Source organism: Staurois parvus, unplaced genomic scaffold (assembly GCF_062004578.1).
Source record: "Staurois parvus isolate SC_StPar_1 unplaced genomic scaffold, SC_StPar_1.0 ptg001321l, whole genome shotgun sequence".
Lineage (NCBI taxonomy): Eukaryota > Metazoa > Chordata > Amphibia > Anura > Ranidae > Staurois > Staurois parvus.
In genome coordinates, this window is record NW_028319117.1 from 330,067 (window position 1) to 346,563 (window position 16,497).

General features: G+C 43.8%; 1 protein-coding gene across 1 annotated transcript in view; it reads right to left on the reverse strand.

Annotated features, from left to right (window-relative positions):
* SCNN1A (sodium channel epithelial 1 subunit alpha) overlaps positions 1-16,497 on the reverse strand; it is a 153,057-nt gene that overhangs the window by 72,402 nt on the left and 64,158 nt on the right. The window contains exon 6 of the mRNA XM_089661183.1: positions 4,115-4,278. Within this exon, the coding sequence (XP_089517309.1) occupies positions 4,115-4,278 (164 nt within the window). The remainder of the gene's footprint in view (positions 1-4,114; positions 4,279-16,497) is intronic.

Genomic DNA, 16,497 nt, shown 5'->3' on the forward strand with positions numbered 1-16,497 from the left:
AAGTCCTGGCAGGAATTCTGTGAGTGCCATTGGAAGGCCTAGCAAGGATTCTGCTAGGCCTGAATTTAGATTCAAGAGATCTTTAAAAAAATCTCAGCGAAGTCTGCTGGTCATTCCCCCTCAGGTAGACCCAGTACCCTTACATTGTTGCACCAAAGACGGTTCTCAGCATCATCTGATTTTGCGGTTAGGAGCTTGATGATATTCTGAACGTCCAGACATCAAATATGACATATCTTACTGTTCCAGATAAACACATATTGCTTTCTACTCTCGTGTAGGTGCCACATAGGGGTGTAAGGTGTCAGGTGACTTGTATTAAACTGACCTGTCTGAATATATGCTTTGATTTATTGTACCTTGTTTCTGTATGGATTTATGAATTTGTATGAAAAAGTGGTTTCAAGTGGGATGTACAGTTTACTGCCACTCTGGAATGCTTTCATGTCCAGTGACTGACTGGTTTATAGCTTTACGACCAGGCCAAGGCAAGGGTCTGAAAGATATCATGGAACCAGCTAATTGGGTTTACAACCATGAAGTGTATCCAGCTGTGCTCGATGCCCTTGTGACCCCAGCATACACAAACACCACATGCCATTCAAAAAAAAAGGGAGGGGGAAGACTGATTTGGAGTGAGAATGACATTTGCAGAGTATGATCCAAATTATGGTTATCATTGTCCATATCTTTGCGCACAATTGCTACAACCCCACATTTGTCCTCCTTGGTTTTCTTTGTAAGTATCAAACATTTCACTAGTGTCTGCCAACTCACTCTTTTCATGTGGTCAAACCAAACTTTTTTACATGCCTCATGGAAAGACAATCAATAGACTAAAAAAGGTCTACATTTCCAAAATGAAACAACTTAAAATTGTGCAGTAACCAATATAAACCATCGGAATGCATTTTATGTGACCTGACTTCAGCTCAGAGTTTTTTCCCAAACTTCCCTATTGAATATTGTGTATTTTGGAATGAGGCTGCATTTGAATTTTTTCATTTTGAGATAATATCACTCAGGTTTTAGTCATCTTTCAGTAATGTGGTTTTTGTGGCGAATCCTCTTTTATCTATAACCCTATTGAAGATAAACTTCTATGTCTCAGTATATGAAACCACATTACCTATCACATAACAATCTTAGTGAAACCAGAGTTATTTACATGTTATCACTTCCCTCACAAATCCAAAAAAACAAGGATTAGCATATTTAAGAATGGTGGGTGGAGCTATGCAAATCTTCTCATAGAATGCATAATAAGAACTAGCAAATGACTACATGGTGGCCTTCCTGGGTCTTTAGCCAACCACTCCACAGTCCATTTATTCTGTCTTTTTATTTAACTGGTAATTAGCACTGTTGTAGTTAAAAGGTCAAGAAAATCAACACTAAAGTGGAACTTCAGCTGTAATCTTTTTTAATGGTTTGGATAGACTTTTACATTTTTATTGCTGGCTTTATCTATGATAGGGGCTTTTCCCAGCACTTCTTGCTCTGGTGGCCACACAGTGATGATAAATCTTCCCATTGGGAACATGGACAGGAATGCAAACCTCGCAGAGATTCTAACACTTTCCAGCTATGGCAAAGGTCCTGTTTATGATTTGAGAAAATATACAGAAAAAACATTGCTTTCTGGGTGGAGGAATCGTTCTGTAGAGGCAGTCAAGGAAAAAATAAACTATTCTCTAGAGCTATGAGACTACTTGGTGTAGCAGCTTCCTAGGTAGCTAGGGGGATCTAGCTGATCAATTTTTAGTTAGAAGGCTGAGTAGCAGCTCGGTGATGGTCAGAGGGGTCAAATTCTGATCAGGGCTGAGAGGCTCTGCAGATCAGCTCACGGATACCTCCCCCTGATCTAGAGACTTGAAGAAGTCTCTAGAACTCAGTGGATGGGGGTGAGGAGGAACTGGTCTGCATTCTAGAGGGATCCTGGCCAATCCTCAGGCAGGAGGCATGGCATGGGGTCAGGACAGCCCTTAAGAGTGACTGAGCCTAGTCAGAAGCAGGAGAATTCGGGTGGAAGATGTAGAGACGGCTGAGATGCAGAGGGGGCTGGGAGGGGGCTCAGTGGGAAGGGGCCTAAATCCAGGCAGGGTTGCTGGAAAGGAGGATCACTCAACCTCAGGAGGTCCTGAGAGAGGACCACCTGTGCAGCAGGGAAGGAGTCATCCCAGCAGGCGTGAAAGAAGCCACCAACCCAACAAGCTCACAGGAGAGGAAGAGTGAGTACTCCTACACCCCCGGGCTAGTTAAGAGGAAAGGTGCATTCTGGTGGGAAATCTAACTAGCTCTTGACTGTTTCAACTTAAAGTGGCAGGCACTGGATCCCCTTGCCCAGGGATTTCATCCAGATAGCTGGATTAGAAGAGGATTCATCTGGGGTGGCTGAAGAGCTCTCCAAGAAAGAACTTTTTGCTGTAAAAAAACTTGTACATAGTTGCCAGGAAGTTGTCCTCAGTTTACTGTTCCTTGGGCATCCCATACACCCATTACCCCATCCAAGTTCAAATACCCCTAATAAAACTAGAAAAAAAAGCCCAAGGACTGTTTACTGTCTCCGGTATGCAAGCTGGAATGTAAGTCTGAAGAAAATGCGTGTTGCCTGGGTGTGCAGGACCATAGGGGGGACCCAAATCTTTAGCAACTCCTAAGGGAGCAGTGCTGCATTGGTTTTCCATCTGACCAAGAAGAGTGCCCACCTTCTCTGGGGTAACACAGACCAGGAAGCATGTTCCCCCAGGGGTAACTAAGAGATAAAAAAAAGCTGATGAGAGACTTTATTTGGATGAGAGTCTATTTTGGAGTATGTTCACCAACTAGAGACTTCTGTTAATTGGTGAATAGCAATGGTATTGGGGTACTCTGTTATTTTACATTCATATTTGGTGAGATGCTTGGATCATGATATCTTGCTTACACGTTTAGTAACATTACAAGTGTAGCACAGACTCCTGACTGGTCCTGCTGTTTGTCCCAGATTCTATTACCGGTTGGGTGCACAGCAGCCAGGCACACAGCAGTTTCTCATTCTTTCCACTCAATTACCAGGCAGAAGTTTCTTTTTTGGGTTTATTGGTTGAACAACTGGGATGGACAATAGGGTGAGCCTTGGGATACTCCAGAACTAGTGCAACTTGAACTGAGGACAATCTCTAGTAAAATGAACATCTTCAATGTAGACCTCTATCATAAGAGGTTGTGGACATACAGCTTCAGGGGGATCCCACACTAGAAACAGCTCTGAGCCAGCAGACTCTGAAACAATCTCTCATAAAAAGTGGTCAAAACAGCAACAGTGTCCAGGATCTCTCTCGGGCCTTTACTGATTGTGTCCCTGTATACATGGATGCCATCTTCCAGTTTTAAAGCTCGTCAAGCACCTTCTCCTATTCACGCTGGATCTCCGCAATGTTGTCAAAACGGCAACCTTTGAGCTGGATTCTCCAACAATCATCATGCACAAGTTGCCGAATGGTTTCGACATTTCGACATTTGCATGGGTCGAGCTCGTTGAAGGTCTTCCTGATCTCTCGTTGTCTTCCAGTGATTTTCTTCTGCTCTTGAAGTGCGCATTCCACTCAAAACACTTAGAACGACTCGTGGCAGCATTGCCGTAAACTTGTCGAATCATGTCAAACATCTCTGTAGCAGATTTTCCAGGTTTCACGTAGAATTTCACATTTGATCTTTGTTCTAACTTGCTGTTGATGATGAAATAGTAGGTGTGGTAATGCACATGGTCAGAATAGCACCAGTTGCACAGCTCCTGATATACACAGGACAATGTCTTTTGGCACACTGACTTATGAAGGTCGATGCTACCTGTGACTGTGCATGCAGCCTTGTGCTACCATCTGTTGGCATGTTACAAAACTAGTCTCAAAAATTTTTGATACCACCTCATATGTGGAAGAGGACCCATCCATCATTAGATCAAGATGGTGCCACAGGTAAATTTCTGATTTTTGTTACAGGACCAAACCTTCACAATGCAGTAACCATTCTCCCAAATGGGGTATCCATAACCAAAATGCAGGCCCATGAATACCTATTCAAAAAGCTTAACGATTCTAATTTTTTTGTGTGAATTTTCCTTAAACTCTACCTTTCTCATGCCAATAGAGGTCTCCACACCAGGCTGGATGTTAAAACCACCATCATCCATGAATGCTGGTTCATTGTGGCCGTGAACCAGGACACGAGCACCTGCAACGGAGGACAGGAGCGGAATGTAGTCGTTCTGCTCGGTGCGTAGGACAAGTGTTAAACCTGCAAAGATAAAAGATTTAATGTGTGACTAGTAAATATTGTGGTTTACTGTGACCAATTCTAACATCATGAATACAAAAGGTCTATAAAATATACTACAGTGGTACCTCGGTTTACGAATTTAATGCGTTCTCCGGGACGTTTCGTATTGCGAAAAATTTGTAAACCGAAACGCGGTTTCCCATAGGAATGCATTGAAAAACACCTCCACACTCGGCGGGAGGAGCCTGAACATGGCGGCTGTGGGGAGCGAGTGGCTCTAGCTTGCTGCTAGCTCCCGCTTCCCGACCTCCCCAGTGACCCGTTGTAGAAACCGTCTCACCGGAGTCTGGAGGGCCGTGGAGCTGGGCCCGGAGAGCCGGAGATGGCCGTGGGACGGAGGCTGCAGAGACGCGCCGGTTCCCCCGGCACTTCGTAAAGAGAGAGAGATCCAAGCGGCTGGGAAGTGAGGTGATGTGGAGGAAACACGTGACCAGCCGCGGAGGATCTCTGGGGGGAAAGAGAAGACCGGCCGGCGTCCTGATGTGACAGGGAGCTGCCGCTCCGCTGTTACCGGCTTTTTTTTTTTTTTTTTTTTTTTGTGGCTCGCTACCCCCGGCTTACTGCTGACTACTACCCTCGGCCGGCTGATTGATCCTGGACCAGGGAGACCCGGGAATACCAGGAGAATCACCCTGTGTCCCTGGGGCGAAATTCAGATGGAAAAAGTGAAGCACAGTGTCGGAGATCCAGAGGAATCCCGCCCAGGACTGAGCTGAGCTGCTGTGAAGGATCCCCACTCAAGCCTGGAGCCGCTGTCGGGGTGAGTGAGAGCTGATGGGGGCTTATGGCGTAGTAGATCCCTAAGTGACATTAGGGACAAAGGGGCCAAGGAGGTGAGGGGAGGATTCCCTGGGTCTAGAAGAGAACAAGAGAAGAGCCCTAGGTGCTTCAGGAGAACAAAAAATAAGGAAAAAATAACAAGTATATCAGGTCCACATATCACAAAGGAGCGGTATAATCCCATCCAGAGAATATAGAAGAGAAAAGACATATAGAGGATATGAAGAATAAAGGTCCCAAGGGAGCAGGGCTCAAAGGGTCTCAAACAGGCACGATAAGGAAGTTTACATCACATGGACATATTACGCCAGAAAGGGCCCAAGGCGCAAGCGCAAAAGGGGAAATGGACACTAGCTCAGGAAATAGTCCTAGATTATCACTGGATATGAATAGCTCCTGTAACCAACAAATAGCGGATGGCTTGGGGAAACAAGATCTTGATGGTGAACTACAAGTACCAAATAAGAAGGAGATGATAGAAATGTTTCAAAGTCTGGAGAAAACGATAAAACATGAAATGACAGCTATTCGAAACGATTTAGGGCATTTGCTATTGAGAATGGAAGAAACAGAGGAGAAAGTTAAAACCCAGGCCCAAACCATAGATAATATAAGGAAAAAAACAGCCCATCTAGAGAAAACTCAGAAAAAACTGCTCTATAGGATGGAAGTGCAAGAAAATAAAGAAAGAAGGAGTAACCTTAGAGTACGAGGAATTCCAGAGTCTGTAAAAGGGGGAACACTATATGAATTAGTAAATAAAATTTTAAACTCCATAAGAGACAGACCTGAAACAGACGGGATTAAACTAGATGGAGTGTTCAGAACAGGAAAGTTCCAACAAGCTACTGAGAAAGAAAGACCGAGAGATATAATTGTTCAGTTCCAAAAATTTGGGGTCAAGGATGAGATATGGAAGAAGATCAAAGGAAGATCATTAATTAAATATGGAGACTTGACTATCCAAATTTATGCGGATTTAACATCAGAGACTCTATGGAGGAGGAGATCCCTGAGACCCCTGTTGGAGCAAATGAGAAAGCAGAATGTGCAGTATAAATGGGGTAATTCAGCATCTTTAATTGGGTGGAAAAATGGGGTTACAGCTTATCTGAGATCCCCGGAAGATCTGAGAGACTTTTGTGATAGACTGGACTTGCAAAGATTGGAGATAGCTGGCTGGGAAGAAAAAGAAGAAGAAAAGGAAGCTACGGTTGACACAAGAAAAGAGGACTGGCAGCGGGTGGGGGGGAGGAGGAGGGAGGTCTTGGGGTTCGTGAGAGAAGGGAGGGTGACTTAGGTAAAAAATATGTTTTTCCTTTTTTTTTTTTCTCTTACTCTCCCATCCCCCCTACCCCACCCCTGTCAATGTGGAAGTCCTTAAGGAAGCTCTGGTTAAGGGGGTGGAGTAAAGGTTATTCTCGAGCCCAGTTGATAGAGAAAGGGGATCTGGGGAGGCCGGAGAAGGGGTAGCCGTCCATGGGCGGAGCTTACACCCAAAAATTTTAAATCAATCGTGGAACCGTATCCACAAATGATTTGTAGGCAGATTACAAGCCTAAAAATGGGTAGGGGAAAAAAGAGAAAGGGGGGGTGGAGGCGGGGGGGTGAGATGGGGATTGGGGGGTGGTGGTGGGTGAGGGGGGTTGGGTGGGAGAGAGCGGGGGGAGGGGAGGTTGGGTTAATATTCTGCAAGATAGAAGGATCTAAGAGGAGGAGGCGAGTTAGAGGAGAGATAGACAGAACAAAGTAGGATGGAAGAAATACAGTTTATAACATATAATGTGAACGGGTTGAACTCCCCTGGGAAAAGATTTAAGTTGTTTAAAGAGTTACATCATAGGGCAACATCAGTGGTATTTTTACAAGAAACACATTTTGAGATAGAGTCAAATGTAAAATTAAAATCTAAATATTTTCCAACATGGTATTACGCTGACTCTCCAATTAAAAGAGCAAAAGGGGTGGCAATAGGGTTGGCAAAGAACATGAGATTTGAGTTGGAGGATAGAAAGACCGATCCAGAGGGGAGGTTCTTGTTCTTGAAAGGCAAATTACAGGGAATCGAGTGCACGTTAGCCAATATATATTGCCCCAACAAAAAGTCGGAGATCTATTTGAAGGGTCTGCTGAAAAAATTGATAGACTTTAAAAAAGGGCGTTTGATAGTAGCAGGAGATTTAAATCTCTGTATGGATCCACAAAAAGATACAACCTCCCCTGTGCAGAGAGAAGGTGGTAGGTCTCTGAGAGCTTTGAAAAAAGCGATCCACGAGTACCAACTTGTGGACACCTGGAGAATTATGCATATGAAAGACAGAGACTATACCTTCTTCTCCAATGCACATGAGATATATTCGAGACTGGACTATATCCTAATAGATCACCAACTTATAGAACTGTTGGTTAAAATAGAAATAGAGATGAGTACATTCTCGGACCATGCCCCTGTCATTATGAAAATGGGATGGGGGAGACGGTGGACGGGAGGCCTAGGATGGAGACTAAATGAGGCCCTTCTCTTGGACAAAGATATAGCTCAGAAGATTGGGGAAGAGATTGAGGTATATTTTAAGGAGAATGAGACAGAGGAAGTATCGACAGCTACAGTATGGGAAAGTCACAAGGCATATATAAGAGGAATCCTGATTGCGATGGGAGCAAGGAAGAAAAGAGAAAGAAGAGAGAGGGTCAGTGGGCTCCTAAAAGAAATCATGGACTTGGAGCAGATACAAAAGAAGAAAATAACAAGAGATACAAAACAGAAGTTAATGAATAAAAAAGATGAGCTAGAGAGATTGATGGAAGAGGAAAGGAGAAGAGTATATAATAAGGTATTAAGTGAAAGATATAGATGGGGAGACAGACCAGGAAAATACTTAATGAGAGCTCTGAATAAAAAGAAAAATAGAAATTACATAGAAAAGATAAAAAACCCTAACGGGGAGTTGGTTTACTCAACTAAGGAGATTATTAAAGTCTTTACGGAATACTATAGAAAGTTGTATAATATTAGACCCCAAAGCTCGTCAAAAGAAACTGGAGAGGATATTAAAGAAAAAAGGAAGAACTATTTAAAAAACGCAGGATTACCAAAGTTAAGTGAGGTACAACTGAATGCCCTAGATGCGGAAATTTCCCAAGATGAAATAAAAACAGCACTAAGAAGTACGGGGGGTGGAAAAAGCCCAGGACCAGATGGGTACACAGTTAATTACTATAAAAAATATAGTGAAATATTGTTACCTAAGTTAAAGAAGTATATGAACGATTTGGGAGGAGGGATGGAGGGTAGAAGAGAATCTCTTCAGGCCCATGTTGTACTCATTCATAAGGAAGGAAAAGACCCCTCTCAGTGTTCCAGCTATAGACCAATTTCATTATTGAACACCGATACTAAGTTGTACGCAAAGGTCCTAGCAAATAGGCTGAAAGATCTAATGCCAGAATGGATCCATGGAGACCAGGTGGGTTTTGTCCCAGGGAGAGAGGGTAGGGACAACGGGTTGAGAACTCTGATGCTAATCCAGAAAAGTAGAAAAGAGAAAGCCCCGGTGGTGCTGTTGTCGATTGATGCCGAGAAGGCGTTCGATAGAGTGAACTGGGGCTTCATGATGGACAACCTAGAAGTGTTGGGGATTGGAGAGAGAATGCGTGAGTGGATAGGTAAACTATACAGGGAACCCACCGCAATTATTACGGTAAATGGAGAGAGATCGGAATCCATAGGGATGTCCAATGGAACAAGACAGGGCTGTCCTCTGTCCCCCCTGCTATATGTTTTGTCATTGGAACCCCTGTTGTCAATGATAAGGAACAGTGGTGCGGTAAAGGGAATCCAGATCGAAAATATAGAACACAAAGTAGCGGCCTATGCAGATGACCTATTATTCTATGTAGGTAACCCCAGAATAACATTACCAAATATAATGAAATTTTTGAAGGAGTATGGGGAACTATCAAACTTAAAAATTAATCCAACAAAAACAGAGATCCTGAACATCAATATATTAAAGAGTGAAAAGGAAAGTTACAAAAAGAATTCCCCTTTATATGGAGAGAAAAAGATTTAAAATACCTAGGGATAAAACTCGCTATCTCTTACAAACAACTGTATAGATTAAACTATATTTCCTTAATAAATGAGACTAAGGAAGAATTGAAAATATTAGGAGGAAACCCATCATGGATAGGACGTATAAACCTAGTTAAAATGGTAATTATACCTAAAATACTGTATAGATTCCAAATGGTTCCGATTAAACTCCCAGAGTCTTTTTTTAAGATAATAAAAAAAATGTTAACAAGATATATTTGGAGGAATAAAAAACCAAGAATATCATATGAAATACTGAGTAGGACTAAAGAAAAAGGGGGAATGGGACTACCCGACGTCAAGAGATATTATAAAGCAGTAATTTTAGCAAGAATTTATGATTGGACATTTAACCAGAAGGGGAAGAGTTGGGTAAAAATTGAAAATGCACTGAGTGGGATTAGTTTGAGTAAGATGCTATGGATTCCAGCACATTATAGAAAAATTAATGAAAACACAAGTAATTACACTTTAAATGTTTTAAGGGTATGGGATAATTTACACAAAAATATGAAATGGGAATTCAACTCTATATTAATGCCTCTTGCAAATACTGATTACTTCCCCCCAGGAAAGGATGAGATATCAGGGAGATGGTTTGAGAGGGAAGATGTGCAACTGAGAGATGTACTGGTAGAGGGGAAATTGAGATCATTTAAAGAACTTAAAGAGAAGAAGGGAGATATTTTTATTAGAATAGATGAGTGGAAATATTACCAACTAAAATGTTTTATTGGGAAATTACCAAAACCCTTGAGATTAAAGAAGGAGTGGAATATGTTTGAAAGGCTGTTAGAAACACGTAGAGATGGGAAACATGGTATTGCAAAAATTTATAGAATACTCACAGAATTAGACACAGACACAAAGTTAATTTTTATAACGAAGTGGGAAAGAGATATGGAGGTGGTGTTAGATGAGGATCAACAGAAAAAGATATTTAGATTGACACACGAGAACGTTAGTATGAGAGAAGTGGAGGTTAACTATAAATGTTTGACACGATGGCACATTACACCGAGTATTGAGCACAGGATGAGTGGGGAGAATTCAAAAATGTGCTGGAGAGGATGTGGAGAGATAGGCACGGTGTTTCACATGTGGTGGCAATGTCCGAAAATTCAGGCTTTTTGGAAAACAATAGTTAAATTGATAGAAATAATAACTGGAAATGACATAGGGTTAGACCCAACGATGTGTCTTTTACATAACGTTGAGATAACAGTAAATAAATATAAAGAATCAGGCGTATGGTATTATTTAAATGCTGCAAAAGGGTTGATACCCAAGTTCTGGCAGAAAACAGAGGAGCCGAAGGAGGAAGACTGGATCAACAGAGTAAATCAGATCAGTAGAATGGAAAAATCTTACTATATGCAGGAAGATAGGCTGGGAACATACTATTCGAGATGGGAAAAATGGGAAAAATCAGAAGTGAAGGAGAAATATAGAAAATCTTAAATTAGGAAGTTATTTAAAGTGATTGGGCCTCGTGAGATTGGTGAACTTGCAGAGGGGTGGGAGGGAGAGGGGGGAGGGTAATAAGGGGGGGGGGAGGGGAGGGCAAGAAAAGAGTTATTAGAAGTGGTAAAATAGAAATGTTAAGACTACTTAAATGTATTGTGTTTCTTTTTATGAATTTTTTTGTAATAACATGAAAAGCCAATAAATATTTAAATTAAAAAAAAAAAAAAAAAAAAAAAAAGAAAAACACCTCCACACTCGACACCACGTGCTACCCACAGACTCCAGCATGCACGGGGGTGGTGCTATAAACTTCCCATGCGCAATGCATCCTGGGGAAACTTGCTTCGTAAGTGGTTGTAAACCCTTACATGTACTCAGTAAAGTGACTGGCCTCAGATGACACACAGAGGTTAAATAAATCCTCCTACATAAGTTGTACCTGTTTATTTGCTATCGTCACTTCTCTAAATCTATTCAAAGTCAGAATTTGAACAGCTCTTCTGAGCTTTCAGAAAACAGGGGGGGGGAGCTGAAATTACAACCTGCAGAGCTGATTGGAGGGAAGGGACCCCCCCCTCCTTTCATACAGCATACAGAAGCAGAGCTGAGACTGTCAATCACAGGCTGTGTGCTGGGGCTCCCTCCCAGGTCACTTTTTTTCGTATATCAGCAAAATTTGTCAGAAGTCATGCTGATAGCAGAGGAATGAAGCACCAGACAGTTAGTGCTCTGGATTGAGACAAGTACACACTATAGAGGGATATGCTTTGTTCATAGCTCATGTCTGAGGTTTACAACCACTTTAAGTTATGCTGTCCATTATGGACCCTCAGAGGACTCTGGGTTCTGCACAACCTTTTTCCTGGCTCGATTCTGCAGCTACTGCACAGGTGTGCCACGATCTCCCTTTTTATCACTATAGACGAGTCCATATTCATACTCCAAATGGAGTATAAAACCATAAATATGGGTGATCAGGGACCCGGGTGCACATGCATGATAGGTGCAGGGCCAGGCCCACATTGTATTCAAGAGACAGTTGTGCATTATTAGACAAGGACACACGGCAAAGACTGGACTGTGGGTCAGTATTTACTCATATAGAATCAGCTATGGGAGGGGATTCAAAAACACAACTCCCTGAAATATATGGAAAAAATATTTCCGATCCCAGCAGATGTTCATTCAGGATTAATTCAGGATTCAGAGCTGACTACAGGGGGACTCCTCCAGAGACAGATTGCTGGCTACCACTGCGGGACTCTGCACATCAGTTCAGCACAGCGGTGATGCCGATCACCACACCTGGATTTCATCAGCTTCTCTGTATCGGGACAGTCACTGTCCGGTCTTCACAAGGACATCTCTGCTGACAGGCCATCAGGAGGTAATTCTGGACATCCCTGCAAACAGCCAAGAGCCTGGGCAAGAACTCTTGTTCCTGGGAGGCCCTGCTATCCATGGGACTGGTGAGCAGGTGGATGCCCAACCTCCCTCAGTCATCACTCTAGAGGCACTGCATGCAGACACCATTACACCGCAGTACCAGGAGACCTTTGCTTTGAGTATCACAACCTGTTTTGTTCTCTTTAACTTCATAGAATTACCAGTATTCACTACTGTTTATGGGCCCCACCATTGCTGGCAGAAAGCAATAGGCACCACCATACCAGAAACTTTAAATATCAGGACTCAAGTTTCATTTTCTAGTTAAAGAGAACTCTTTTAAGGCCATTGCTATTCAAATTAGGGTACTTATATCTATTTAAGTTGGAGTATACATTTATATAATTTTCTGCATCCATCATTGTGGCACCGGTGGCCTAGAGCAGGGATGTCAAATTGGCGGCCCTCCAGCTGTTGCGAAACTACAAGTCCCATCATGCCCCTGCCTTTGGGAGTCACGCTTGTAACTGTCAACTTGCAATGCCTCATGGCACTTGTAGTTTGACAACAGCTGGAGAGCTGCCAGTTTGACAACCGTGGCCTAGAGGGAGTTAATGAGACAAAAATCCTTTTCTTCCCCTCTTACTGCTGGTGTTTCAGTTTATTAGTTGAAGCTTACTACTCATTACTCTTTTGAACAAGATTAATATAGAGGTGTTACTAAATAATGGCGTCTCTTGCATTACTATCCTATACCAGCCATTCTCAACCAGGGTTCCTCCAGGGTTTTCTAGAGGTTCCTTGAGACATGGTAGAGTCATCTATTATCTGATGATGCCTACATAGATTGGAGGCCAGTACCACCTGGCAGAGTCAATGGTGTTACAGGTTACATGATCTTTTAACCACTTGCCTACCAGGCACTTATACCCCCTTCCTTACCAGGCCAATTTTCAGCTTTCAGCGCTGCCGCACTTTGATTGACAATTGCGCGGTCATGCAACATTGTACCCATATGAAATGTTGATCATTTTTTTCTCACAAATAGAGCTTTGTTTTGGTGGTATTTAATCGCCACTGGGCGCTTTACTTTTTGCGCTATAAATTAAAAAAGTGCAAAAAATTTGAAAAAAAAAAAAAAGTTTATTTGTTTCTTTTATAAAGTTTTTCAAACAGGTATTTTTTCTCCTTCACTGATTTGCGTTGATGAGGCGGCACTGATGGGCACTGATAGGCGGCACTGATGGGCACTGATAGGCAGCACTAAAGGGCACTGATAGGCAGTACTAATGAGGTGGCACGGATAGGCGGCACTGATAGACAGCACTAATTAGGGGTCACGGATAGGCGGCACTGATATGCAGCACTGATAGGCGGCACTGATAGGTGACACTGATTATGGGTACTGATAGACGGCACTGACTGGCATCACTTCTGGGCACTGACTGGCGGCACTGGCTGGCACAACCCCTGGGCACTGACTGGTGGCACTGACTGGCAGCACTGCTGGGCTGCACTGGTGGGTGGCACTGGTGGGCAGCACTGGTGGGTGGGCACAGGTGGGTGGCACTGGTGGGCACAGGTGGGTGGCACTGGTGGGCACAGGTGGGTGGCACTGCTGGGCACATGTAGGTGGCACTTCTGGGCACAGGTAGGTGGCACTGCAGAGTGGCACAGGTGGGTGCACTGCTGGGCACAGGTGGGTGCACTGCTGGGCACAGGTGGGGGCACTGCTGGGCACAGGTGGGGGCACTGCTGGGAACGGGTGGGCGGGGCTAGTGGGCGCACTGCTGGGCGGAACTTGCGGGTGTCACTGCTGGGCACCGATCATCAGGGCACTGATCATCAGTGCCCTGATGATCGGTGCCGATCCCCGCTCTGACAACTGCCGGTTCTCGGCAGTACTTTCCTCACGATCTGACAGCGTGAGGAAAGTGCAGCCGAGAACCGGCACTTGCATTTCCCTGTGATCAGCGTGTCATTGGACACCGCTGATCACGTGGTAAAAGGCCGGTGGGATCGGCCTTTCACCACATCACGTGATCAGCTGTGTCCGTAGGACACAGCGATCACGGAGATCGCCGGGTGCGCGCCCCCTGGGGCGCGCAGGAGAGCGCATTCTGGGAGGACGTCATATGACGTCCACTCAGAACTGGCCGGCCGCGGTGAAGCCGTCATTCGGCTATGCGCGGTCGGCAAGAGGTTAAAGTATCTGTAAGAGGAACGCTCTGACCACCACTGTAAGGAGCATTCTTCCCACTGACCACCCATATAAAGAACATTCTTCCTACTGACCCCCAATGTAAGGAGCTTTCTTCTCAGTAACCACCAATATAAGGGGAAATCTTCTTGCTAACCACCAATGTAAGGGAAATTCTGCTTGCTAACCACCAATGTAAGGGAAATTCTTCTCAGTAACCACCAATGTAAGGAGCATTCTTCTCACTAACCACCAATGTAAGGAGCATTCTTCCCAATTTTTTTTATTAAAAGTCTTGCAATCAATAAACATAAAATAATATAGAGAATTTACAAACATAAATAATTATATACATATTTACACATAGACGAAAATAAATATAGCAAAATATGCTGTCAGACAAAAGCAAACCTCTCAAAAATGAACATGTCATTACTGGGGGAAATAAATCTTAATGCAACTCACATCACTACACCAAACATCAAACCTGAGAGGTCAAGAAACAACCCCACCCCCATTATGCATGCAGCCCTTCTTCAAAAAGAAGATTTTAACCAACAAAAACTAAGGGAGTGAAAAGAACAGCATAAGAAAAAGGCCCTCACCCAGAGATGGACACCTCTATGTTAAAAGGGACACTGGAGCAGAAAGTGGTCCATAGACTCCACTTTATCAACACACTCTGCTCTAGGACAATCCCGATCATCCACAGGGCGATGCTTCAGGCTCCCTGCCTTCCATGGAAAGCAAGCTAGGCTTGATCACTAAACTTCAAAGGGATTCTTTCCAGATTAAATGCAATCCCTCCCTCATTACGGAGCCTGGGCAATCCTTTAAGGCCAGTGACACACTGAAAGCAGAAGCCAAGATCCTCTCCTCCAGAAGCTTCCTGGGAAGGGACCTGATATCCTCCACTGTCACCTGCCAATGCTGAAGTATTTTCAGACATGGGGTAACATAAGCCAGGAGCTTGCCATGTCGGACTCTCAGACTTTTCACTGGCCCGCCATCTTCCCAGCAATGCAGAAAAGGCTTAAACCAAGATTGAAAAATACCCACCCATCCCGGCGGGGTCTCTGCTAACATATTACCAAGATTGTATTTTAAATAGAGAAAAAAAAATTATTGGGTTGACCATTCCTAGGCCACTCTCCCGCCTGGACAGGTAAGTTACATTGCGTTTGATCAGGTTCAGCCTATTTCCCCATAACAGTTGGATAAAACAGCTGTAGACCCTTACATAGAGAGATACCAGCAAGATACAGACGAAGCTGACATACAAAAATATCGGAATCAGGTAAGTTTTAATCAAGTCAACCCTCTACCTCAAGGAAAGCCTCCATCTCTTTCAGCTCGCTACTTTTGCATTGGCATCCACCAACCTGCTTTCCCAATTTCGATGACCATAGGACCACATTTGAAGTCCTGCTGGGACTCTAGGAAGGCATCCAGAAGTTCTAAGCTTTCACCCTCCTCACCCATCCAGAAAACTTCACTCTTTTCATGGTTGACTTTAGAGCCAGAAGCCTCCGTGTACTGCTCTATCACAGAGACCACCTCCTCAATCCCAGAGATAACAGACACATCATCGGCATAGCCACAACCTTCAAAGGCGGAGTACCAGCAATACCCAAAGGCACCCTGCACAATGATCCACCCTCTAGCCTTCTTACAAAGTCTTCCCACTGACCCCCAATGTAAGGGGCATACTTTCCACTGACCACCAATGTAAGGGACATTCTTCCCACTGACCACCAATGTAAGGAGCATTCTTCCCACTGATCACCAATGTAAGGAGCATTCTTCCCACTGGCCACCAATGTAATCGGTATTCTTCCCACTGACCACTAACCTAAAGGACATTCTTCCCACTGACCACCAATGTAAGGAGCATTCTTCCCACTGGCCACCAATGTAATCGGTATTCTTCCCACTGACCACTAACCTAAAGGACATTCTTCCCACTGGCCACAAATGTAAGTAACATTCTTCCCACTGACCACCAATGTAAGGGACATTCTTCCCACTGATCACCAATGTAAGGGGCATTGTTCCCATTGACTACCAATGTAAGGAGCATTCTTCCCACTAACCGCCAGCGTAAGGGACATTCTTCCCACTAACTGCCAACGTAAGGGTCATTCTTCCCACTAACGACCAATGTAAGGAGCATTCTTCTCCCTAATCACCAATAAATTCATTTTGGCAGGGGTTCACTGAGATCTGAAAAGTATTTCCAATGGTTTTC